The sequence below is a fragment of the Sycon ciliatum genome, chromosome 1 (genome assembly GCF_964019385.1).
Source record: "Sycon ciliatum chromosome 1, ocSycCili1.1, whole genome shotgun sequence".
Taxonomy (NCBI): domain Eukaryota; kingdom Metazoa; phylum Porifera; class Calcarea; order Leucosolenida; family Sycettidae; genus Sycon; species Sycon ciliatum.
The window spans coordinates 77,963,059-77,990,760 of record NC_088643.1 but is presented as its reverse complement, the minus strand read 5'-3'; the positions used below and the strand labels follow the sequence as shown (position 1 = coordinate 77,990,760).

General features: G+C 46.5%; 1 protein-coding gene across 1 annotated transcript in view; it reads right to left on the bottom strand.

Moving 5' to 3' along the window:
- LOC135805621 (mucin-3B-like) overlaps nt 1-27,702 on the bottom strand; it is a 99,435-nt gene that overhangs the window by 25,368 nt on the left and 46,365 nt on the right. Inside the window, exons 15-19 of the mRNA XM_065319687.1 lie at nt 25,265-25,600; nt 19,816-20,148; nt 12,810-13,148; nt 10,759-11,085; nt 3,473-3,796 (exon numbers count right to left, since the gene is read on the bottom strand). Coding sequence (XP_065175759.1) covers nt 3,473-3,796; nt 10,759-11,085; nt 12,810-13,148; nt 19,816-20,148; nt 25,265-25,600 — 1,659 coding nt within the window. The remainder of the gene's footprint in view (nt 1-3,472; nt 3,797-10,758; nt 11,086-12,809; nt 13,149-19,815; nt 20,149-25,264; nt 25,601-27,702) is intronic.

The following is a 27,702-nucleotide window of genomic DNA, read 5'->3' as shown; positions in this document are numbered from 1 at the left end:
ATATCATGAGACATGCTATTATACAAGACACTACAGTACTCTTCATCGTATCAAGTCTTGCTCGCATGGCGTGGTTCGGCTATCTACTGATGTACACAAGCACACAGACATGGCCAACATAGACAGATATAATGCACTGTACAATCATTGCAGCATAACGTTAGCTATTGGAACAGCAGGCATGCCAGTTTTGCTAGAATGCGTTTGCCTGAGGATCACACAGTGTGAATCTCGAGTTGCAAGCAAAACCTTCTTCTGCCCTTGCTCTGCCCTCGTTGTCAGCTTTGCTCACATGTTCCCGGGACATACTTAGCGCACATGTGAAACTGCTTCCCTGGGAAATGCAGAGCAGTGGCCAGTAAGAGCACCCTGTATTGTATTAGGCATTTCCCTCATGAAGGTGGCAGTGCACACGCTGAAAACTTGCAAGCGGCCACAATGGCACTGCCACCTCGATAACACACACACACGCACACAAAACACACACACACACACACACACACACACACGCTCTACTACTACTACTATTGACAGCCGCCAGAAATGGCCACGCCGCTCCCCAAAGGGAGGTGCTGTCAGAGAGGTTAGGGGAGAGGTAGGCAGTGCTTCAAATGGCGCTCCAGGTCCTGGCGCCTCCGAAACTGGCGTTGATTACAGACTCGGCAATGATGTTCAAAGTGCTGGTGATCAGTCACTGTAGGGCACTTCGGGCGGTGTCCACAGCGATGGCGCTTGAGGCCAGCAGTAGACTTGAAAGTACGCTGGCAGGCAGTACACACCAGGACCTCGGCAACAGGAGGAGCATCATTAGGCGGTCGGTCGTTACAGTTGTCACTCTCTTGGCACTTATGCACTGCAAGCCCACCCCTGCTCCGGAGCCATCTACTGCAGGCAGGACACTGCACCGACCCAGGCTGCTGTGGTACGGGGAGCTGTCGGACTGCTGTGCACTTGTGCCGGGCCACAATGAATGAAAACAGGCGAGCGACTCATTGAGCTATTTCTTGAAATAGGGAATCTTAGTTTATTACGACTTGACGAAGAGGAGTTAAACCAGTTAAGCGCATTTTGAATATGCATTGGGGCCTTCAGCAGTTTAATCTGATGGATAAATCTACAGCAGAGTCTGCTAATTATGGTTTGTAAAGGACAGGTTTTGCATTGGGAGTACAGCATTGTTAATGGGGTATCAAGTGGGAAGCGAAATGTCGCTCTCAAAATCCTGCGATGCATTAGTTCAAGCCACGTAAGCATTCCTGCTCCAGCACTGCACCACACAATGCCACAGTATAAAATTATGGGTAAGATATAGGAGGCATAGAAGGCCCGACGACATGCTAGTGGTAAATGGCTCATGTGACCGTAAAAAACACCAACAGCCGAACTTTTCTGGCGCTCGAGATACTCCAGATGGTGGGACCAACTCATGCCTGAGTCAAAGATGACTCCAAGGTGTTTGTGGTGGCTAACAATTGGGATGGGCGTCCGGTCGTCAGGGAAGTGGAATACAGTAAAACCTGTAACTAAAGACCACCGTGACTAGCGACCAGCCTGGTACTAGCGACCACTTCGCCAGGCACGGACGGTCCCACATTCAAAATGCACTGTGACTAGCGACTACCTGCTGAACGCGACCAGCGACCGCCTTTTCTTGTCCCAAAGACGATTTTTGACCCGTAACTAGCGACCGCGATGTAGGCAATCAAAATGTTGCTTGAAGCTCCTTCTTGAAATTTTGCTGATTTTCCATGGTCCTGAAAGGAATCTTTCGATACTACAGTTGAACAAATGAACGCAGGTCATTTTGACTGTGGAGTCGGTGTGGACTGCACTACACCTGTCTAAATTTCAAGCGCTGTCAAGAAGAATAAACATGATCGGAAACGTCTTGGAGAGCGCATCGAAAGCGCTCTCTGATCGATGTTACTCGTGACTCGAGGAGAAACGAAGACTGAGCGGCTCTGTCACCCCAGTCATACAGACGAATCGACGATGGCATCAAGGAATTCAGAAACAAAGCAGCACCTCAAGGTCCTGATGCTGAAGGATCGCGTCCAAGCAATCGAGAAGTCACAACAAGGACAGTCGGTACGACTGACCCGCGGCATGAACAAATAATTTGAAGCCCAGCGCAAAACGAAGCTTCCACAGGGAACGTTGGACTCCTGGCTTCAGAAGTAGCAGCTGAATTTCATGTCTGCAAAAAATCTTCTCTCTGTCTCTCTCCATCTCTCCGTCTTTCTCTCCAAGTGTTGTTTGACCTGAAATAAGAATGGCATTGTGCAAGTCCTTGGGAATTGTATTAGCTGCATGTTGACATACATATCATATGATGAGACCCATATATGGTCGCGCGGTGCAAACCTCTAACTAAAGACCGCCTGCTACTAAAGACCGCTTTTGCTGGCACCAAGGGGTGGTCGGTAGTCACAGGTTTTACTGTAGGTACTGGTCGATGTAGGAAAGATCAGAACGCGGATGAGAAGTGGAATGCACAATATGACAGTCTTTCCAGCATTAGGTTGAAGTTTCCAGAGACGCATCCATTCAACCACTGAGCGAATTTCCGACTGCAAGGAATTACACGCCATGGGCAGGGAAAGTTCAGATGCCACAAGAGTACTATCATCGGCGTACAGGGAGGTACTTGGAACACGAGTTAAGTCATTTACATAGAGCAAGAAGAGAAGAGGACCAAGTATTGAGCCCTGTGGCACACCGGAACATACTTCGAGCGGTTGTGACAGCGAACCTGACACCCTGACCTGTTGGACCCGGCAGGATAGGTAGCTTTCGAGCCACCGCAGAACATTGCCACCGATGTTAAAGGATAGATAGATAGATACCCTGCTCTTGTAGCAGTTGAGCACTCTCATGTGGGGTAGTGCCTTTGCTGTTTGCGTTATGCAGAGCTCACTGACTTGTCAGTCTGAGCACTCTGGCAAGGTACGTTCGGGCCTGGTTTAAATCTGGCTTTGGAAAATTTATTTTTTCATTGGTATCAGGTTCGACCTCATTTTCTCTGTGCTGCGCTGATGAGTCCACAAAGGACTAAACAGTTCTGTCCGCAGATTGAGTAGATAGATAGAGATAGATAGATAGATAGAGAGAGAGAGGGAGAGAGAGAGAGAGAGAGAGAGAGAGAGAGAGAGAGAGAGAGAGAGAGAGAGAGAGAGAGAGAGAGAGAGAGAGAGAGAGAGAGAGAGAGAGAGAGGGAGAGAGAGAGAGAGAGAGAGAGAGGGAGAGAGGGAGGGAGAGAGAGAGAGAGAGAGAGAGAGAGAGAGAGAGAGAGAAAGAGAGACAGACAGACAGACTGACAGACAGACAGACAGAGAGAAACAGACAGACAGACAGACAGACAGACAGAGAGAGGGGAAAGCAACAATTACATGCATGGAAGAAGCAAGTCTGGGCTTTCACAAAATGACATTAGACTTGTAACCACTGTGCATGGACTGATTCTTGTACTTACCTCCAACACTGGTGTTGATTGACATCTGCACATGAGGTCCACACAATGAAAGTCTACAGGCGCTAATTGACAGAGTATACTGGCTGCCATATGCCCGCCCTTCGAGCCGCTTTGAATACTGCGTAATTGTTTGATCAGTTACTGCTTCCTGTAAACTATTGTGCAGCACTTGATGAACTCCAGACAGGATACTGTGCGTGACACCAATCTGGAAGCGAGTCAACGATCCGTGCAAAGTATTTGCTGGTGGTTTTTCCCAGCTTATAATCAAACTGGTGCCACTCTGTAGAGTTAGTGCCATGTTCTGTACACTGCCCTCGGGTGCTGCATTCCAAGAAGAAAAAGCACAAAAGAAGGATGGCAACATAGCCGGCCCAGTCAGGACTTATGCACGTACTTCGAAGTAAATACATGTAGATCTGCATATAAATACTTGTAGTACAGTCGTCCCTCTCTAATCCGGCACTTTATAATCCAGCACCCTCGATAAACCAGCACAATTTTCAGTAGCCAAAATGTCCTCTTCATGCACATTGCAGCAGTAAATCAGATTTGTTAATCCAGCACCCTCCCTAATCCAGCAGATTTTCGTGGCACAAATGGTGCCGGATTATAGAGGGACCACTGTACTAACGCGCTAATAAACAACCATCACGGGTAAGCGCTCATCCATGTACAAAGTAATGTGGAACCCTGGAGCAACTGATCGGTGACTGTATTTACTGCAGGGGCGAAACAACGGACCCAAATACCTTATCAACTAGATTCAATTCTGTCGACTAAATAATTGACTGCTTATTGACTGACATTGCCCTCATGTATGAACACAAACACAGCATGTTTACACATACCTACATGCACATTCATGTTCACACACCCGTGTACAAGCAAGAGTAACACAGAATTGTAGGGTTCAACGTTCAAAAGGGCTAATGCTGTATGTGTTTTGTACCGTTCTTGCACGGGCCGTGCGTGAAAGCGAAATGGATTCATGTGTCAAGTGTGGTCCATAACGCATGGCCTGAACTGGCAGTAGTGCATGAATTACAATGTCATGTGTCTCTGGGCACTTTCAAGCATGTATCTGCTTAACAGAATGTGCGAGTTGATAATGGTTATCCCTCTATCGACTCGACCTTATCGACTGGCCAGTCGATTTATCGACTCAGTCATTTCACTCCTAATTTATCGACATAACGAAGGAGGTGGCCGCTCCAAACATTATAGCTTGTGCTTGTTGACTGGTGGACACTTGGCTGACTCATGACTGCCGATGTCTGGAGCACGCGAGAAGAATGCACAACTGTCCAAACTGCAGCACCTGCAAGAAAGCTAAACTCCCTTTTAGGCAGCACTCTCGGAGCACAAATTTCAGTAACCTACTCGAGCTCAACTGATGAGGGGTGAATTCTCCGAAACACTGTGTACTGAGCAAACACAACCAATCCACAACCAACGGACACCGATTTGTTTTGACAGAAGCTTTTTTTCTTAAGAAATCATCAATGACTATTTCTGGTGGATGATTAGAGAGAGTGAAAGTAGCAGCCCATAGTAGCAGAAGATGACCTACTAAAATTTGTCACCAAATCCCAAATGTGTGAATGTCTATTTTGATAATTGCTTTTCTATTGTATCACGTTGTCGTTCTGATCACCATTTGAACATTTTTGAAGGTGCCAGAATCTGGGTATAATCACACCCAGCAGCCTAACGTCTGCAGGCAGAAGCAGAGCATTGCCCCGCTGTATGTGTGCAAGTCACACCGTTGACGAGCAGATTTATTCATAACTCTGGATGATGGGCCAGGCCGACGTTTGCTGCAAAGAGACTGTGTTTTGAGTGTTTGAGTAAAAAGTAAAAAAGTAAATTATTGTGTCCGTTCCCAAAGGGAACTCACGACAGCCGCTAACACCCGGTAAACCATATCAGGTGTTAGCGTGTTTGAGTTGAGGTACTGTAGATGAAGTGTGCAACAAAAGTTTTGAACTGTTCTTCTCAGAACATCTTTCACCGAGATGAACAACATAAATCACATTACTACTGCCTGAAAATGGCTAACATGCATGGAACTCTGAGCAGTAGCTAGCCCCGGAATGTTTTTTGCTCTTCTATGTGTGTACATCACAATGACTGTGTTGAGTTATGTATGGTTCTACGGAAGCAGGAAGAAAAGTGTAATGTCACTCACCCTCATGCAAAATGCATCCATTACCATTTCCATTCGCACAATTCATACTTCAAAAGTACATACTGCTGTGAGACAACTTTATTCCCGTAGCTATGCAGAAGACGTTACTTCAGTAACGTCTGGCGCTAGCCAGGGTCCACACAGCTTTAATTTGGTATTTGTGTGTTTGTTTGTGTGTTTGTGTCACGCCTGGCGCTATCCCGTAGCTGTCCCGTACCGTACCGTACCATCAAACACAGCTGGCCACATATATACAGCTGCCCGCAATATTCAAATAGGGCTTTCAAACGCAAGATCATAACGTGAAGCAACTTGGAAGAATGAGTATGAATGCGAAGTGTATGGGGGAATGCATGTAGGGCGATAGTGCGGGTTCGAATCCCAGGTTATGCCTTAAAAAAAAGAGAGAAATTTATAAGAATTTATAACATCTCTATGATTTTTTTGTCTAGGTCATCAGGGCAAAAAAGCATAGCGTAGGGCCCTGAGCTTCCAAGCTCTCTCGTTTTTAACGAACATTTACATTTAACACGCAACGAAAACAAATTGTGCAGTCATAACAATTTAAAATCTTGTAGGATGCATCACGCAGCTTCATAAGTAAAATTGGCTTGTGAGCAACACTGGCTCACACTCAATCACTGCTTTTCAATTCATTTCAGAAATTGAAATGAATTTGTGAAAAGCAGTGATTGAGTGTGAGCCAGTGTTGCTCACAAGCCAATTTTTAGTCATAACAATGTTTTAAAAAATCGGTTGTGGCGACAAACGAGATTAGGCCGGCTGCAGGGACACCGTAATGTCGCACCCGGCCCAGCACCATTCAAACGTTTCCCTTTGGCAGTTCACGGTACGAACTTCAAGAATCAACAAAGCCCTGCGTAATGCGTACCAGGGAAAGGCTAGACAGCATGTCTCCAGACATCAATAGGCATTGTATGAAAAGCCGGTCAATAGCACTATTAATAAAAGAGCGAAAGCCTTTTCAAAGTTCGGTTTCACTCGCGCACCGGGCCTGAGCTGGCAGCACAAACAAAAGCCGGGCGCGAGCTGGCAGCACAAACAAAAGCCGGGCGCGAGCTGGCAGCACAAACAAACGCCGTACGCACGAATACCGTTGGGTGAACGGACGGCCACAGCCATCAAAAATAGGAACAAACCCATTCACGGCTTCTTTCTCTTGCTAGCTGTGCTGCTGCGCGCATCTAACTGTTTTGCAATTTCTCCCTCCCACCCACGCCTCCTGAAATTTATTATCGCTCTACACTCTCCTATGTCTCACAATGAGTGCCCCTCAGCATGATGGTACTCCAAGCTACACGAACATGTATTTGCATAATTTGATCTGTCCTTGCTCACTATTCTTGACAAAAGTCAATTGCAATGAAGCGCCGGTGGCCGGCGGGGGCATTCGGCGGCTTGGTCTGATTCCTACTTCGAGTAGCTTGTTGGTAACCGGCTTGAGATTTTCAAGGTTGCTATGACAACGTGTAGTCATGCGCAGGGCCACCCAACATGCATTTGGGGGCCCAGGAAAGACAGAAATGTGTCGCTAGGCAACAGCAAAAGCGCTAGGCGAGTATCACGCTACTCATGCAGCGCGCACGTTGGCGCAGGGTATCACGCTACCCTTGTGCTGCGGGGTACCACATTTCCCCTCGCTGGAATCAGACCCACGCCCCAGATACCTTGCGCTGGCCTCCTGACGGCCAAACTCAACCAACTTGTGCTCTGTGACTGGGGTGGTACATGTACTAGCAACATAACGTGGCCCAGGTGGGCTGACTTTCAATTAGCCAAGTGAGCTACTCAGGCCAGGGTGCATGATCACTATTAGCAGCACTTATCGTCCATGCAGCAGTTGGGTTAACTTAATATAAATGGACATTTTTTCTCATTGACTGGCTTGTTGTGAAGGGAGGGCTGAGACTTGCGGCATTAATGGCCAATATACATGTATATCAAGACCTCACGGCCACGGGGCTGCGAGACTCTGTGCTGGTCGTCAGTCCGTGTGGAAGGAAAGCAAACGCGGGAAATATCCTGCTGAAGCGAGCGCAGAGCTGAAGCTGGTTTGATGACTGACATACAGTACCTGCTGCTTACTCCAAAGCACTGGCACCATGACTATGTACAAGATTCCGTGCGTGTTCACCTCACAATCATGTTCCGTCAACGACTATGTCAGTTTCAGTAAGTAGTACAGTTATTTCCAAAATATCTGGAAAGTCTGTTCATGGCTTTTATTGCACTCGTTCACTACAAACTTAGAAGTAGCAACTTCGGCGATACTTTGTATTATTTGTTGTGCCTCGCGTGGACGTGCGACTAGTTGTTGGAGGTGACAACGTTGTGAATAGCTACTGGCTCTCAGCGTCTGTTTAGCACCACTTCACGAGCGACTCTGACTCACGCTGCTACCTGGGGTCTCAGAAGGTGTTTATCGCGCTGGAAACCGAACGTCTCTGTAAGTTTGTATCCCTGGTGATGGTTCGGCCTGGAGAGCATTATATAACTGGTGCTCTTCAGGCACAATATTCCTTGGCCTACTCAAGCTCAACTGATGAGGGTGCATTCCCCGAGATACTGTGTATTGAGCAGGGAGTGGTGCTTTCTTGCAGGTTTGCCGAGTGGAAGGTGCGAAGGGCTCCTCGCGTGTTTGGATTGCAGTCGTGAGTCAGTCAAGTGTCAAGTTTCGGCAGGAAGCACCATGCAGGAGCAACCAACTTCGTTCACTACCCATGTGACAATATATTTATGTACAGGTATTAAAGTGGTAATAGAGAGGTTCCGGAGTACGATTCTTTGTGCCAAAATCCGTAGAGGCGCTACGAATTTTTTATACGTCGTTTTCGAGCAGTGAAATGTTCCGAAGTACGGAACTTATGTGTTTGCCGTCATTGCCTAGGTTTAATACGATCACAAATACGTCACATTCCCGCGCTATTCCTTTTTATTTTGAAAATTTGTACCGAAATCAAAACTTCCCGCGGAAAATTGATGTTTCTCGTACCAAATTTGTACGCGAAAAATCTTTCTGCACCCGATGACGCAAAATCTCCAGACGAAACATGGTTCGTATGAAAGCCAGTCCACACAGATAATGGGCGTGCCGAAAAATCGTGTGGAGCACGCCTCGAAAAATCCGTAGTGCTCATACGGATTTTGGCACGGAAAATCGTACCCAGAACCTCTGTAATGGTAATGTTGTAATGCTGCTGTAGTGCTGTTCACTCCTATCTATCAGAACCAGTAAACTGAGTATTTTATGTTTCCATGTATTGACTGATCTCTTGTGTACCAGTTTTGTAGAATATGTACGATGGTTCTAGACATCCTGTCTTCCCCTTTCTAGTGCAGTCATGCACCTGTAGGTTGGTTCTCTTTAAAATGTTACTTTGACATATTAGATGTTGGTTGCCTTGCTGCTGCTGCTGGTGCTCTCTCTCTGTCTCTCTGTGTCTGTCTGTCTGTCTGTCTGTCTGTCTGTCTGTCTGTCTGTCTGTCTGTCTGTCTGTCTGTCTGTCTCTCTCTCTCTCTGTCTGTCTCTCTCTCTGTGTCTGTCTGTCTGTCTGTCTGTGTGTCTGTCTGTCTGTCTGTCTGTCTGTCTGTCTGTCTGTCTGTCTGTCTGTCTGTCTGTCTGTCTGTCTGTCTGTCTGTCTGTCTGCCTGTCTGTCTCTCTCTCTGTCTGTCTGTCTCTGTCTGTCTGTCTGTCTCTCTCTCTCACTGTTCACCCAAGCCATTCAGCATAAGCCAAGCTGTGAACACAGCATACTGCTGTTACAGCTTCTTTTTCTTCTTATGAGGATGGCCAAGGTTGGCTAAACAGTAACTAATACATTGACTAGACTCTGTGAGTGACAGGAGCTTGTGAGATTGTGAGCGCATAAACCAGTGGCTTGCTTCTTCTCGCAAGACATGGCGCTGGGCAAAGTCAACTCCATTTCTACTTCCTCCGCGTCATCGAAATTGTCGCAGTTTGACTAGTGACTTGCCACTTGTTACTGACAACTCCATAAGCTAAACCATACAAAACTTATCACACAGTATGATAGTCTGAAGACTAGAGTAACGTTCCAGGACAGTTGGACTGAGAGTTTTCATGCAGAGTCCTCGTCGTCGCTGATGTCAATGGACGCAAAAATATCGTTCCGAAATATTTCAAGGAAGGTTGAAAGTTGGTCGCGCCTCATCTCAAACGCTTTGACTTTCTCCACAGGACAAGAGCTGCTATGCTTGTAGTCTGCTAGCTCTGGTATGATTTCTACTTCACCACCAACGAAGCCCAGTAAGAATACACGATCGTTGCGAGGTCGGTTGATTACCGTCGGCGGAATCACCTCGATCTTGAAATGAACTTTTTTTAGCCGTGGCATGCCCATTTATTTTAGCTGTTGGTCACAGCTCATGTACTGATGTAGGTAAGTGTACTATCATCCAGCGCGCCCTCTTTTTCAGCATCACTGGTACGGCACCTGCGCGTGCATCACTAGCACTTCGTGAAGAGGCTACACTGCTCTTGCAGGTACAATCATGTACTGAGAGTCTCAGCCAGAGCGACAAATTTTATCGCTGTTGCATGCATTTAGTTTGCTGACACCTCGATGTTTCTCCAAGCGCTGCTACTTGCTCCACGAAGTCATTCCCACCCCAGCTAAGGTAAAACAGTGATGAGGCTTGAGTGAATGGCCATAAGCACGAGAAATGTGCAGGCTGCAACGCCTGACTGATCTCAGCGAGTCGAAATTACCATCGCAGCGACATCAGTGAAGAAATTGCGTCTAGTTCAAAAATTTCAGCTTCCAATAACAGAAAATAGAACTTTACCGTCACCCTATATTGATGACTATCGCCTATGTCCGATTCCTTGCCCTTGCCTTGCCTCTGGTACGAGTGCTGGTGAGTAAATACCCCGTTTTATGTCAAAAGTCAAACTGCAACAATTTCGATGACGCGGAGGAAGTACATTTACTCTTAACAGTTACTCTTAACTTTTATCCATACGTCCCTTTCCTTTTTACATTTTTACACTTCTACATAGTTTCCAATTTTCCAATTTGGCATACACATACAAAAGACTTATATTCTCGCTCACCTTTTTCCTCAGTATCAACTGTCACTGTGGCAGGAGGTCCACATAGATCCGGATCTCTACATGGCTCAACTGACATCTCATACTGGCTACCAGCGGACAGCATCCTAATTGTTTTGGAGAAATCGGTTTGATCTGGAGAAATTGAATCAACTCTCATTCTATCTGTTGTAATGAGATGTGACACGCCAGCCAGCAGTGTGCGGTTGTACACAATATTGTAGTAGCTCAATGCTCCGTGTAGCGTCTTAAGGTCTGGTCTAGTCCATGACAATGTGACCGCTTGAGCCAAGACACTGGAGGACAGCCTTTGGACGGAGGCTGCCGGTCCTGCAGTTGGAATAATAAGGCAAGAAGAAGAAAGACCGGAAAAGCTTCAGCTCATTGTTGCATTCACAGGATCATCATACTGGAAATACAGCTATGGGCAAATAGTACAGGTGACTTCAACACTGGAAAACAGCTGTGAGCAAATAGTACAGCACTGACGTCATTGGATTTGAACTGGTGCATATAGTAAAACATGGAGGTCAAGAGTAGGACAAAGGCCTGGTTGTATGGATAATTTAGCCTTGTAACCTAGCGCTGCAGTCCATGCGTGTACACAAACTAGATATATTCTCCCTGACCCCCAGTAGTGATAACAGTTTCCAGGTCAGCCTCCATTCCTCTGCAATGCAGTCACCGGGCCTCTCAAGACTCGGAGTCCAGAGGAATGATTCTGTCTTGCTGGAGTTTAAATCCCATTGCAAAGTCTCCATTGGATGTCAGTTCCCTTGGATGGCAGAAAGTCAACATCACCAGCATACGATTATGTCTGTGGGAAGGTGCAAGTCGATGTCGAGTTGGGGGCGAATCAGTGAGATTTTTTGCACGTCTCTCAGGGCTGCTTCTAGGTACACTATGAATAGCATCGCAGACAATGAGTTCCCTGTGGGGTGCCTCTGTTGCTTGTGAACTGAATGTCATCTGTTCCCAAGTATTGAACCTGGAAGGTGGTGTGCTGGAGAAGATGTGGAATTAGTGCAACGTCGTCTTTGTCAAGAAACAAGGCAACACCTTCGATTAGCTTCGGAGTTGGCATCGGGATATAGCCCAATGGTAGGACCAGATTACGTCCTCGGTGCTTCTCCTCGTTCTGAAACCACTTTAGGTGGGAGATAGGAATTGATATATTTGCTGCCGATATGGGACAATTCTATAAGAGAAAACACCGTGCGCAATGCCGTCAACAGTACTGTTGGTCGTACATTTGGCTACTACACCGAGTGATGTACGATTGTACATGCCCACCAACTGCACCGGAATACCAGATGAGACGCTAAGAGCCTGATTTGGTGCTCCATGCTCACACTCGAGCATGGCACATGTTGTGTTCAGTAGCTTCAGGTCATGTTCTTTGGGTGGCCGACTCACAATATACGTGTGTGTGTGTGTGTGTGTGCTTGTGTGTGTGTGTGTGTGTGCGTGCGTGCGTGCGTGTGTGTGTGTGAGAGTGTATGTGTGTGTGTGTATGTATGTATGTATGTATGTATGTATGTGTGTGTATTTGTGTCTACTGCTGCTGCTGCTGCTGCTGCTGCTGCTGCTGCTGTTGCATGATGCTGTGCTTCTGACGGTCATTCTATATATACATTTCTCCAACATGCAATCGCAACAGCTCGTGTAACCATGACGAGCTCTGCTTCATGCTCCAGAAAATTATGCATATGAGAATGGGAGCGTTGACAAGAATGGCTAGCCTGAATTTCTGCATAACAACCTGTTCAGAACTGTCAGTACTGTACCAGAAGAAGCGTCGTGGCCTGACCGTCATCCTACTTTTAATGTGTGGCAGTCTGTGTGAAGTTGAGCTACCATGTGCGCACAGGAATAATATACGTCGGAAAAATCCTTGCCTATTCATTCTCTGGCACCAACAGAACTTGAGCCCTGACAAACTGCAAACCAAATGCGACTGAATGCTCTCCGATTCCTATTCTCTTGAAAGAAAATAAAGCCAGAAGAAGTAGCAATATGAAAATGCACCAAGTTTCTTCAAGCCTACAACTAACGTTCATTGGCAGTATCAATTGTATGAACAGATGCTGGTCCACATAAATTGGAAGCTGATGGTGACCCTCGGCATGGTTCCACAGACACAACAAACTTGCTACCAGCAGATAGCCCAGTGATGTCGTGGGAGAACGCTGTGTCCGTTTCGCTGCCCGCCGATGTAGTCACAGTTGCTGTGGTCAAATTGAATGCTACTCCAGACAACAGCGTGCGATTGTACACTATATTGTAGTGAGACAGTTTTCCATTGAGTGTTGCTAAGGGGGGCCTGTTCCATGTCAAACGGATACTATTACTGTCACTTGAAGTGGCTACGTTCTGCACCATCCCTGTGGGTACTGTGGTATGCAGAAAAAAAGGAAAAGATGAAAACACAAAAACAAAGATTCCAACACTCAATCTCAACAGTCACACTACATATTTACACGGTCTCTTTCCTGCCAACCCCTTTCAATCTACACCAAACATTTGCGAGCATTGACCATCCACAATGGTAAAATGTATAAAACCCATGCATGTCTATAAAGAAGGAAGACAACACCTCACAAGGGTGAACGACTGAACGTATTACGACAACAGTAGGCAAACAATGGACAAACAAGGAGCAGAACTAATGAGTTCTTGACGACCTACTGTAGAACGGCTAATTGTGCGCTAAGCCCTGTTAACGAACATGGAACATCTACCACTCATACCTAGTCTGATGATCATGCATCCTCTGACGATGATGTCATTGCTATGTACATGTATGCGCATCCTATGCGCACCACTCTCCCACGCGTGCTGTCCAAATCTTGCTTTGCAAAAAACTCCTTTGTCATTTCTGTTTTCCGACGACTTGACTGTTCACTGGTTTGTCCGTCAGTTGTCAATTTTCCCTTCCCTCTCAACCCCATTCGGCTGGGGATTACTATCTCTCCGTCACTATCACCATAATTTCCTCAATCACAGTGTCAGTACAACTCTTGTCAATATTCAATAGTCAATATACTTGTCAACACTCTTGTCAACATACTTATATCGGGTGAGGGTAGTCTATCTCCGCAGCTGGCTCATTTCAATAACTACTGGTCGCAGCTCCTGCCCATGGCAGGCCGACCGTCTCTCCTTCACACTCTGTGTGCTCCAGGTCACAGTTCCTGCGCAGAGCAGGCCTCTCTCTCTCTCTCTCTCTCTCTCTCTCTCACACACACACACACACACACACACACACACACACACACACACACACACACACACACACACACACACACACACACACACACACACTTGTACTTACTTGTACTTGCTCATTGCCAAAACTGGTCACGTGGGTCTCCCCGGGAGAGGGGAGAGAGATTCAAAAGGCATCTTGGAAAGATGACTCAATTGGCCATTGAACCACCCAGCGGCCGACACCTCCTGAAATCCCCAAACTAGGGTGGACTTGAAATGATCCCACTTATGGGCTCACCACACCTCAGTAAGTGGGTGAGGACAAGGTGCAGAAAAAGGATTGACGGCATCAGGGTATCCGTCCCGGGATCCAACTGCAGGTACCCCTGCCCCCAGTGAAGGTAATACTTGGTACTAGTGTGGGTGGCTAAATCAGAGTGGATCTGCTATAAGCTTCACTAGCACCATTGATTACACAAGAGTTAATCTAGCCAGAAGCAGTCCATGGCTAACAGGTATGTATACTTCAAATAGAAAGTATATGAACCCTGAAACCAACAAAGGTGGTAGGTACAATACACCTTCAAGCAAGCGTCTTCGAAAATCACCCTGGAGTGCAGTAGAGAGTTTTTTTGCTCTGGTTTTCAGTGGTGTATTTTTGGTAAGGTGAGCCCATTGTGGCTAGACTTTACAATAATGAGCTCAGGATTGATAAGCGTAGATGTCCAGGACCAATTTGGCGATCCTGATCCAACTGTTGGCGCAATGCCGGAGTCCAGCTCTCAAACTTCTCTTGCCCAGCTCGTAGAATTGTTCCAAGCCGAGCGAAGCGCAGCGGAAGACAGGGAGAAGAGGCTTAAGGTTCGCATAGACCTGTTGACTCAACAAGTACAATCTTTGACGCTGATGATCACCAATGCTACTTTGCATTCGGTTGAGTCAACATCAACTAGCTCGGCCGCCATTGCCAGTGCAGGCGAGAAGAAGAAACGTAAGCACACAGCAGCACAGCAGAGTGGAAGCAACAACAGAAAAGACCGTACGACCTCTAGTACGTTGGCGTCGGTTGAGACCCCGCTTGGTTCAATCGGCGACTTTCAAACGGATTCAAATAGTGATTCCCACGACACCCAGCATGGTCAGGTCACGGCTGGCGATGCAAGTGATGCGCTTTCCCGTCTTCAAAAGTTTGAAGATTTGTCCGAAGATAGTGATTGCAATGGTGCACAGTGGAAGGTCGTCACATCGAAAAAACCAACAGAGAGAAAGAGTGTCTTGTTCATAGGAGATTTGAAGAAGGATATGTCAGTGGAGCAGCTGGAAAACTTCGTTGTGAGCAGAGCGGATAGTGCTGGTGTTTCTGTTCGTGTCTACAGTTCCAAAGTGTTTTCGAAGGCAGACTCGTCATCTGCACGGATTGTTATAAACTCTAGCACCAGCGGTTTTGTTCAACACCGACGATTCTGGCCCAAGCCAGTGTACGCCAGGCAGTGGAAGTTTGAGGACACCAAGAAGCCCCAACATGAATCCAATGATCGCTCCAATTCCGTCGCCAACGAGTCTGTTGGAGATGGACAGGCTATGGACTGAATCGTCACCCATGGATCTGTCAGCAGCAATTGCGTTTCTGAACGTGTGTAGTTTGCGCACTAAAGTAGCTGAAGTCAAGGAGTTCATGTCCTCAAGGGGCATACATCTGTTTGGAATTGCAGAGACCTGGCTTAAACCTTCAGTAACTGATGGCGAGATTTCAATTCCTAACTATACATTGTTTCGTAAAGACCGCCGATTGCATGGGGGAGGTGTGTGTGTCTACTTTCATAAGTCGCTAGCAATACGTCGCAGATTGGACTTGGAATGTGAGACCTTAGAACTACTATGGCTTGAGCTTGGCACTGGCGAGCAGAGCATACTCGTTGGATGCGCATACCGACCACCCAACATGCGTGCTGCATACTGGGAAGATTTCGAGGAGAACATTGAGTGTGCTTGCCAAGGTCGTCAATCATCTACTGTGCTTATTGGTGATCTGAATGTTGACTTTGGCAACACGCAAACTGGTTCTGCACACCCCGTACATCGCATCCTCGCCCGTTTTGGCTTACAGAATTACGTGAACGCTCCTACCAGAGTCACGAGTCACTCACAATCTACCATAGACCTATTCCTGTCCACCACCCCCATTCAAGGTCCTTGTGAAATTGTGTACCTGGATATCAGCGACCATTATGCTGTCTTAGCTCGTCTTCCTTGCAAATCTAGCCCAAGACGCCAGGGTGAAACGATGACAAAGAGCCGTCGCCTTCATCGTGTCGATTGGAATACTTTTCAAGTGGACCTAGCCTCTACACTGAATTCATCATTTAACGAGGATTCAATCGATAGTATGGCATGCTCTGTCACATATGCCATTGTTACTACTCTCAATAAGCATGCTCCGATCACTTTGCGCCATCGTAAGGAACGTCGTCCTTGCCCTTGGCTCACAGATGAACTTGTCGCATGTGTTCGAGAGCGAAACCGGCTTCACCGTCGCCTTCGGCGAAATCGTGCAGATGATATACTACGTGCTGCTCACCGAGAAGCAAGAGCCAAAGCCAGGCGCCTTGACCGGCGGCTGAAAAATCTCTATTTCATAGAGCAATGTGCTAAAGCAGATCAGAAGAAGCTTTGGGCAGTCATGAACACCGTAACAGGCAGAACGAAGAGTCGGCACGCACCACAAGTAACTGTCACAGAGCTAAATGATGCATTTGGAGCCATTGTCCATGATCCCCATCGACCAGCCACATTGCCAATGCCAGCTGGTCCAACTGGCTCAGTGGGACTGACATCTTTCACTGCAGTTCAGATTCCTGATGTTTCCAAGTGCTTACAGTGCATCAACCCCACGAAAGCTACTGGAAGCGATGGTGTTCCTGGTATAGTACTTAGCCGCTGCTCAGTCACCCTAGGTCCGTATGTAACTCGTATTATAAACAGATCCCTATCCGGTGGAAAGGTGCCAGTTTCCTTCAAGAGATCACATGTGAGCCCACTCTTCAAGGGAGGCGATGCGACATCAGCAAAGAATTATAGACCTGTTTCATTGTTACCTATCGTCTCACGTATATTGGAGTATTTTGTTAAGCAACAGATGACAAACTTCTTGAGTCGTCATTGTCTACTCCCCCCATCTCAGTTTGCATACCGTAAGGGTCATTCTACCGAGGATGCCCTGATCCTTGCCACCAACCGTTGGTTATTAGCTAAATCTGAACGCAAGCACACGGGCATCGTCATGGTTGACATGTCCAAAGCATTTGATAGAGTTGACCATCGCCAGCTTATTCAAATCCTCTTTGAGTTTGGGCTTGGTGGTGTGGTGCTGCAGTGGTTTTGTTCATACCTGTCCGAACGTCAACAGTGTGTCAAAATCAAAGACCAGATTTCAACGCCAATTCCATGCTCCAGAGGTGTTCCTCAAGGAAGTGTACTTGGACCTCTCTTATTTGTTCTCTACATAAGTGATATAGCGTCTGTGCTTCCACATGAAGTTTGCAATCAAGAGTTTGCAGATGATATCGTTGTTGATTACTCCGACCGTGACCCTGCTGTTGTTTGTGCTGTGCTCACGACAGCAGTCACCAATCTTTCGTCCTGGCTTGAGGACAAAGGTTTGCTATTGAACTCAGCTAAGACTCAAGTGATGTTTATTCGTCCCAGAGGTTTGTTTGACGCTGCTCCGTCACTCGTCACCTGCAACAACAGTGTTCTGCAAGTCACACACGTGGCAAAATACCTCGGTGTGTTGATTGATGACCAGCTAACTTGGGCACCCCACATCGAGTTTCTGGCGAAAAAATTGGCGGCGACCACTGGACAGCTTTGGAGGCATGGCCGGGCCTTGTCACTGAAAGCACGTCGAATGTGGTATATGTCTATGATACTATCTCATCTCTGTTACGCCTCTAATTGCTTCTTTCCTGCGCTTTCACGGTCTCTGCTAAATTGCCTTGTAAAACTGCATAAGTCTGGTATTCGTGCTGTGTTTCAGGCTCCCCGCCGCACTGCAACAGCTCCCTTGCTTGCTAAGTTATCCATACCATCACTTCACCAAGTCCTTTTACAGAAGCTGCTTGTATTTGTTTTCCGGTCTATACACGGATCTGCAAGCTCTCTCTTTCAAGATTATTTTGTATTACTTGCCCAGCCTCAGATACCACTTGCTGATCGTATAGTCACCCGTGGGCAGCTGCATAATTTACTTCGCATCCCATTCCTACCCAATCCTGCTGGGAGATGTTCTATCCAATTTCTGGGCAGCACCACATGGAACTCTCTACCTGATGCTACCCGCTCTCTAACAAACCTTGTTCATTTCAAAAAATCTCTTTCAGATCTTGATCTCACTTCACTCCATTAGCTATTGACACACGAGTACGTTCTGTCCCCTGTCCATCATCAATATTATCTACATGTACAACCACAACACACATAAAATACACTGCTGCATGGTATTTTTATAATTGTCCTGCTCACGGTCATGACATCTTATCATATTAATCTATCATACTATTATATTTTTCATCATAGCCTAGGAGCTGTGGCATCATTTATGATCCACAGCAAGAAGGCAGCAATGCCTGTACCTATGGTGAAGTAAAACAAAGGTAACATAACAAGCAGCCGAGCCCGTTGGCAACAGGCCCAACACTATCTGGCATAAGTGTATACAAAAACTTCGTGACTTTTCAACGGTGTTTTTGAGCAAGAACCAGCTCAACAAACCGCGCCAAAGGCTGTCATCGACAATCCACATTCATGTTGAGGTAAGTTTGGTTGATCCCGAACAGATTCTCCACGGAAGCCATGCGTGTGAGAACGTTGCCAACTGGAACTCACTAGTCAAATGAAAAAAACTAACACGTCACTTGCTCAAAACTGACACCGTGACGAAGTGGAGCTCGCAGCTGGAACACGGAGTCCACCGGCACTTGCTGCCCTGAAGCTGGCCAGGCTCGTACTTACGCCAAAAAAATAAGTTACGGTCCGCGGCCCCATACTCGGAGTGAGAACATAAATCGGTTACGCTCGCACTGCAAGATGAAATATTTCAGTCGTCGTGCAACCAGCGCAGACTCCGGATCGGAATGTTGACGACCTGGCATTCTTCGCCTCTCTACAGTCAGACGTCTCCTTCGTCACCAAGGGGAATCGCAGGGACCTCCTGGAAGCCGTTGTAGAATGTTTGGAGGGTTATCCTGCCGAGAAAATACGAAGCTTGTGGATGTGCTTGAGCGACTCGTTTCACGGCATAATGTAGGTCGCGGGTTGGAACGACTGAATAGAGTCGACACCGATTCGTACACAGCTCTGGAAATAAAGAGGACGTAGCCAAAGTCCCGCGTCGGATCATCACTGCAGCTGAAAAGAATCGGAACGAAATGCGATCGGAAGCAGCGACTGTTGGCGATGCGGAGTCAGCGTCGTCAGGTGACAATGACACGAGCGACGAAGACTCTGAATAAACTCAATCTCATTCGTCTGACTTGCTTTTTTCTTTGAATATAGCTTGTAAACAGGTTAGACAATGCCACGAGTGTTATTCCAAGTCAAACGGAACAATTCACGAGCTGTGCTCAGCCTTAAAAAAAGTCACGAAGTTTTTTGTATACGGAGGAAGTACGTTTGGTTATTATTTAATGAGTTGAATTATTCCAGTGTTAATGGAAGAGAGCGTGTGGGTTCTACTCTTGAGTGTATATGAAACTGGAGGAAGCCTCCCCACATTTACTTAAAAAATCATTTCGCACCATGCATCAAAGTGTTGAAGTGTTCCCAAAGCAGACTGCACACAATCAGGCTTACCTGCATTATTGGTATTAGTACTTGTCAGTGCAGCTGGTCCACACACAGGCGTCCTACATGGTTTAATGGATATTGCATACCTGCTACCAGCAGTTAGCCCCGTGATTTGATAGGAGAAATCTGTTTGTGCTGGATCACCAGCTGTAACTTGCACACTGTTTGTAGTGAAATGACTTGGCCCTGTCTCCCCAGAGAGAATAGTGCGATTGTATACAACCATGTAGTGAGTCAAAGCTCCGTGCAGTGTTGCAATTCCAGGTCTGTTCCATGCTACAGTAGCGGTGTCGTGGGTTACAGCCATGATAGCTAGGTTTTGGACCGGAGAGGTTGGATCTGAGTGATAGTTGGAACCAGCACAAGAGAATAATTACACACAATAGCACATCAAATATTCATATCGGAGACTCAAAACCTTAGTCTGTGGTAGCAGAGGGGTTCGAACATTCAGAGAGAAAACCTTTTTCTTTGCAGCCAAATTCGCCCTCATGTCGTTACAGTACTTGTGGGATCACTACAGTCCATTCATCGGAAACTGGCCCGCTGGCTTTTGAAAGTCGGATTTGGGCCGAATTGAGGATCAAAAACCCACTTTAAATCTCAAAAATCTGGGTTTTGGATCTGCTTTTCCATACATTTTGCCATGGCATACCTGTCCTAATTTTGTAGAACCTGGCTGAATTTCTATTTCCCTGTTCTTGAACTTTTCTGGCCTCAAATGTGGCAAGGAGTAATTGCACGGGTCACACAATGCAGGATGTACTGTTGTTTTTACGATATCTACAACTATGTGAGAGAGACACCAAAAAGTTAGGGTGCCAGTTTCCAATGAATGGACTGTAGAATGCATTCATTTTTTGATTTGCACCCCAGGTCGTAGAGATGTATTCAATGTATAGGAGGTATCGGTTATAGCGTGGGTGCTTGAAAAACGGCTATCTATTCTTATTTCCGATATTTCTTACGCACGATAAATCAAGTGTGACATATCAGATGCATGTGCGCAGTGACAGGATGGCCACCATACATACAACGTGTCCTTGCTATGCATGCGGGTGTTCATAGTCCCATACATTTGCCATGTGGCTATGCAGTATATGAGATACATGACAGCAACAGTTGAAACTGAACCTGCAGCACTACGATGCAATGCGAGTCGGATCAGAACTGTATTGGACAGATGTTATTACTACAGGCGATACACTTTGTACTATTATGATCAGTTACCACCACTGCACAAAGGTCGTTGACGCTGCAAATTTTATTCCAAGTTTTCGCCCTTGGGGCTTCATCAGGGAGTAAAATAATAATATGAATTGGCTGCAGTGGAGCCTCCGTGTTCTAAAAAAACACTTTGTACTACTTCAAAGTAGTCTGGTATGTTTTGCTACACAAAATCCATTCTGAGGACCGATATATTCTACTATGCGATAACATTGTAAGAATAAATGTTCACTTGAAACCCATGTTATGATTATGAAAATATGAGAGGTCATTCTTGTAAGCAGTATATTTTTTTACACCACGCTATAACCGATACTCACTGCATTCCTGTTTTCAAAAATGTTGGGGGTTGCATGTCCTTCTGCAGAATAGCAACTTCCAACTTTTTTTCCAACCCAATCTTTTGAGAAGTTTGATCAAAAAATGAAGACTTGAAGCTTATGACCGGAATATTCTCAGCATCACGGAGACCTGGCTCAACGGAAGTAGTGTTGACTTGCTGGACAATAGCTTTGTCTTCTATCGCTCAGGTAGAGCCTCGTTGAGCAGGCGTTGGAAACCTCGTCAAAAGCACTTGTCCAAAAATACCATTTGGTGCCAATTCTACTCTGAACAAATCGTAACTGTGAGATTGCTGTCCTCACCCAAGCCTGGATCAAGGTATGTGTCACTGTCATCTGTTGCTACGCTCCCACGTTCCAAAGAGCAACATACTGTCCAAGCGAAACAGGCAATAGAGAGGTTAAGATGCACGTTATTTCTGACGTGACGTGAAAGTTCAGCTTGCGTCATTTCAACTTATTTCGCTCGCGCCTCGAAAAACAATGCGAGTGACCTGCAGCTCACGTCAAAATTGGGAAATTTGGAGTTTTACACCAAATTTGACGTGAATTTGCACGTCACGTCGGAAATAACGTGTGTCTTAACATCTCTATTCTAATCTACTCCCAATTAGGAAATATTGTCAATCTTGTGAAACGTAGAGATGAGATTTGGATTCTTGGCAATTTCAAAGCAAAGCTTGGGGTTCTCCTTGAAGTGTAATGGTGACCCCCTCCACCATCCTGACTGACACTAGCTAGTATTCATGGTGTTGTGTGAATGTCTCCTAGTACAAGTACGTGTACTAGCTGCTTCTGTTCGTTGCTGTGTGCACTGTTTGTGTTCTTTCCTGTGTACATGAGTACTTGCATGGCGTTGTCGTTCAGGGATGAGTCGTGCGTGACTCCTTGTTCCACTGCATGTGCGGTGTGCTTCTTATCTTCTAATCTATAGGCTTCTTGCGGTTGGTGTCCGCTTTCTCTTCATGATCATGAGCCACTGCGTTGTATAGACTGCATGACGTGCTAACGGTGGCTGCCGTGCGGTGTGTGCGATTCACTGCATTCCTGACACTGCTGCTTGCAGGCGCATACATGTACTGCACTTTCGCGTGCTCTGTACTTTAGTCTTTAGTTCCGGTTCGATGCACCATGCGCATGCGTCCGGTATGGTGCGAGATGGTTCTTGCTCTCCCAACATTGTTTTTAGTTAGTTCTTTTTCTTAGTCCCAACAATAACCTCATGGAATTAAATCAGTGTGAAACGTAACTATGAGTTCGGTTGTGGGTCTGCAGTAGTCCTAGTGACACGGTTATAGTACATCCTCAAGGATCTGAAAGCTCAGTTGGTTGCTTCTCCAAGCATAGAACCAGCAATGGCAAAGGCGAGGGCCTGGTTGACTTCTGGCTGATCATTTCAAACACTCTTTTCAAACCTAGTATGTGTCACTGATCCCCATGCTTTGAGGATTGGCTGTCTCATGCAAAAATGGCCAGCCAGTACGGAACATAATTGAGAATGAGAAGCTACAGACTAGCTGAAGCAAATGAGCTCTGTTTCACCGTTACAATCTCTCAACCAGACAAACCACTCAGAAGTTTCACAGACTCCCTACCGGAATGTTCACAAAATCGGTTGTGGCGACAAAAGCGATTAGGCCGGCTGCAGGGACACCGTAATGTCGCACCCGCCCCAGCACCATTCAAACAATTCCCTTTGGCAGTTCACGGCACGAACTTCAACAGAGCCCCGTGAATGCGTACCAGGGGAAGGCTAGACAGCATGTCTCTAGACATCAATAGGCATCGTATGAAAAGCCAGTCAATAGCACTAAAGAGCGAAAGCCTTCGTCACGGTTCGGTTTCACTCGCGCACCGGGCCCGAGCTGGCAGCACAAACAAACGCCGGGCGCGAGCTGGCAGCACAAACAAACACCGTACTCACACGAGACCGTTGGGCAAACGGATGGCCACAGCCATCAAAAACAGGAACAAACCCATCCACGGCTCTTTCTCTTGCTAGCTGTGCTGCTGCGTGCATCCAACTGTTTTGCAATTTCTCCCTCCCACCCACGCCTCCTGGTATTTATTATCGCTCTACACTATCCTACGTCTCACAATGAGTACCACTCAGCATGATGGTACTCCAAGCTACATTGTATGTTGATCTGTCCTAGCTCACTATTCTGGACAAAATATTAATTCAATTGCAATGAAGCGCCAGGGGCCGGCGGGGGCATTCGGCGGCTTGGTCTGATTCCTAGCTTGTTGGTAACCGGCTTGAGATTTCCAAGGTTGCTATGACAACGTGCAGTCATGCGCAGGGCCACCCAACATGCATTTGGGGCCCAGGAAAGACAGAAACGCGTTGCTAGGCAACAGCAAAAGCCCTCGGCGAGTATCACGCTACTCATGCAGCGCGCACGTTGGCTTAGGGTATCACGCTACCCTTGCGCTGCGGGGTACCACATTGCCCCTCGCTGGAATCAGACCCGCGCCCCGGATACCTTGCGCTGGCCTCCTGACGGCCAAACTCAACCAACTTGTGCGCTGTGACTGGGGTTGTGCGTGTATTAGCAACATAATGTGGCCCAGGTCGGCAGACTTTCAATTAGCCAAGCGAGCTACTCAGGCCAGGGTGCATGATCACTATTCGCAGCACTTATCGTCCATGCAGCAGTCGCGTTAACATTGAATCCTGACAGGAACTGGACTCTGTGTGGACAAAATTTGTAGCAACCATCCACAACGCAGTTTCAGACCACTTTGTTTGTTTGTTTATTTAGAGTCGAAGAACAAACAGGCAAATTTGCCTAATTACATGATATCGACTAAAAAGGAGAATAAATTATAAAAGGCCAATGAAGGTAATGACACTGAGTAGAGTGGGTAGTAAACTTTCACACGGCAAAGTTGCCAAAGGCACCACAGCTCCAGTCAAAGTGTATCCGAACTATCTGTGAAGCAGAAAGAACTTGACACAATTCTCAATGTCGAGTCTGATGACGCCAAACGGTCACAATTCTGTGAAGCACGCTCCAAAGTACTGCATTACATGGGTTCCATACTACGGAATGAGGGTGATCAGTTCTGGAACGAGAAGGCAGAATCAGTAGATTCCTTTCAACCAAACTCCTGGTCTTATGAACATGCTACACGGCAGCTAAGACAGCTAAAGTCAGTCGACTCACCTGAAGGATGATGGCAACTTAATCTCGGATACGTCCTGGAACCTCAACAAATTCAACGACTACCACACATCGATTTCCTATAGTGCCGCCTGGTAAACTCTCTCTCTCTCTCTCTCTCTCTCTCTCTCTCTCTCTCTCTCTCTCTCTCTCTCTCTCTCTCTCTCTCTCTCTCTCTCTCTCTCTCTCTCTCCCTCCCTCCCTGTAACATGATATCTCACATGGCAAGAGGGTGATGTGATACCCTACGCAAACATACATTCCATGAGTAGCGTGATACTCGCCAACTACAGCGTATTGTTGAGCTGCCAGCAATGTGATCGGCGAGTGAGTGAAACCTGATCCCCGCAAATGCTCCATTGGGGCCGCACAGGTTCCCTCTGCCCAGTAAGGATTCTGATTGTTGACTTGTAATCGCAACGTAGGACTTTCCAGTGCATATTGTGCAGAGCTCTGTTTGTACCGTAAATTGCAATAACGAAATGTTTGAATGGTGCTGAGCCGAGCGTCGGGTGTCCCTACACCCGGCCTAATTTTTGTTGTTGCCAAAACCGATGTTAATTGCCACCACCGGTACTTGAAACAGGGACTACTGCTATAGGCCAGCGGTTCCCTTCAGACTTCGAAACTCGTTCTTCTCGTGAAACTACAAAATCATTTCGCACCATGCATCAAAGTGTTGAAGTGTTCCCAAAGCAGACTGCACACAATCAGACTTACCTGCATTATTGGTATCAGTACTTGTCAGTGCAGCTGGTCCACACACAGGCGTCCTACATGGTTTAATGGATATTGCATACCTGCTACCAGCAGTTAGCCCCGTGATTTGATAGGAGAAATCTGTTTGTGCTGGATCACTACCAGCTGGAACTTGCACACTGTTTGTAGTGAAATGACTTATCCCTGTCTCCCCAGAGAGAATAGTGCGATTGTATACAACCATGTAGTGAGTCAAAGCTCCGTGCAGTGTTGCAATTCCAGGTCTGTTCCATGCTACAGTAGCGGTGTTGTGGGTTACAGCCATGATAGCTAGGTTTTGGACCGGAGAGGTTGGATCTGAGTGGTAGTTGGAAACAGCACAAGAAAAATAATCACACACAATACCAGAAAAAATACAAGGACAAAACAAGACAAACAGAATACACTCCTTCATCTGTTCAGTGGGAAGTGAACTTGTGCTTGTAACATGAAGACACTTCCAGAACAAATATACCGTGGGTCAGCGCCTTTAAAGCCATGGCCCTATATTCGAAACACCGCTGCTTTAATACTCATAAAAAGGACACACTTCAGGCTCATTACAAACATCTTGAAAGTTTTTGTCTTCACAAGTATACTTTCAAGCCTTCTCATCAGGTGAAATAGAGGCAAGGGAAAAGGAACAGGAACAGTGGATTAAATACAGTAAGAAGGTGTTTTCTCGCATTTGCACCTTTGTGTCATTATTGCAATTTTCGCTGTTTACTTTAGCTATCTTCTTTCTTTCTTTTTTTTTGCGCTGTTTTACCACCTTCTTACTGTATTTAATCCACTGTTCCTGTTCCTTTTCCCTTGCCTGTATTTCACCTGATGAGAAGGCTTGAAAGTATACTTGTGAAGACAAAAACTTTCAAAATGTTTGTAATGAGCCTGAAGTGTGTCCTTTTTATGAGTATTATCGCATTTTTGTCTCAGAGGAAACTGTTTACCGCTGCTTTCCTAGATATTTTAGATGCAAAATGACTCACCCACTACGCCATGCCATAAAAGTCAAAGTCCACACAGAAATTTTTACTTGTTCACCCTTCCTGCTGGGCTGTAAGTTTATTAGCATTGTATTGTACTTATTCCTTCATTTTTGCAAAACATGCTTCAAATGTCATTCCATTTACGAAGCCCATGGCTTTATAACTGAGGCTGGCTTTATAATTGAATATGCCGCCATGGCTGTGAAGGTGCGGACATACGGTAATAGCCAGCAAGACAGGTGGGAAAAGGACTACAGCAAAGACGGCTGCCGTTTCACTCAGGGCCAGGGCTAAGCAACTAAGCACATGCTTTCATTCGTCTCCACATCGAGCACAGCATGTCTATTATAGAGTGACCTGCTGCTGCTGCCTACAATGTCGCTGTTAGCTGTCGATTATAGAGTGACCTGCTGCTGCTGCCTACAATGTCGCTGTTAGCTGCGGTGGGACATTTGAGTCGAATGACCCCACATCCTCTTTTACACCTCCACTGTGTACATGCGCCTTCCGTGCAGCGGGGTAACTGTTGCCTTTTTGCATGCAGGATTTACATGCTTGCTTTGCGCCTCACTTTCTTTGCCTCTTTTGTTTTCATCGAGTTCACTTGCACACTGTACTTGTAGATTGTAGCAATACAGCGGCTATGTAGAATTGATGAGAGTGTTGTAGGCTTTCACCCATGTAGCTGCAATAGTCAAATGCAACCCTTGGCATCAGAAATGTCCCTCCCTACTGGTAAGAAAGAACCCTTGCCGCTAAGTTGAGAATATCCGGGCACCTGAGTGTTTTTCAGACGGGAGTGGCGCAACACACAGATACGCCAGTCCGGCATTCTTTTCTCACGTGCTCATGACGACAGTCGTGAGTCAGTCAAGTGTCAGTCTGTTGGCAAAATGCGCGAGCTCCGAGGTTAGGAGCAGTCACCTTCTTTCATTTGAAGTGCAATTAGCACTGAAGTCAAAACCTCTCAGTTTCTTGCAAGGAGAATACCAGGAGTTCGAACATAACTATTACCGGAATCCCACTTCTGCTGGCTGCTATATTCAACTGGAAAGTTACACACCAACCAAAAATACAAAGTACATAGTTGTTTAAGGTGGAACGCTCCCCGCAGTAATTTCTATAGCCGATTCTATAGGACCCATATCATCCTTATTAGTCACTGGTTTGCGGGAAAGACACAAACGGGAAAAGTAACTGTTGACTGTCACCACCAGGATTCGAACCAGGGACCTTCGTTTGAGGCCAGCGAGTGGGACACAGCCCTCACTGTAACCCACCTACTTCACGTACAAACTAGCACGCATTATAGTCAGTTTCAAAAAGATTAGCAATCCTGGCGATCGCCCGGGGAGTTTGCCGTCTTACCGTATGAGCGCTCGAGCGCTGCCTGGAAAAACTCACTGTGAACTCGAAGAAATATTCCGCGCG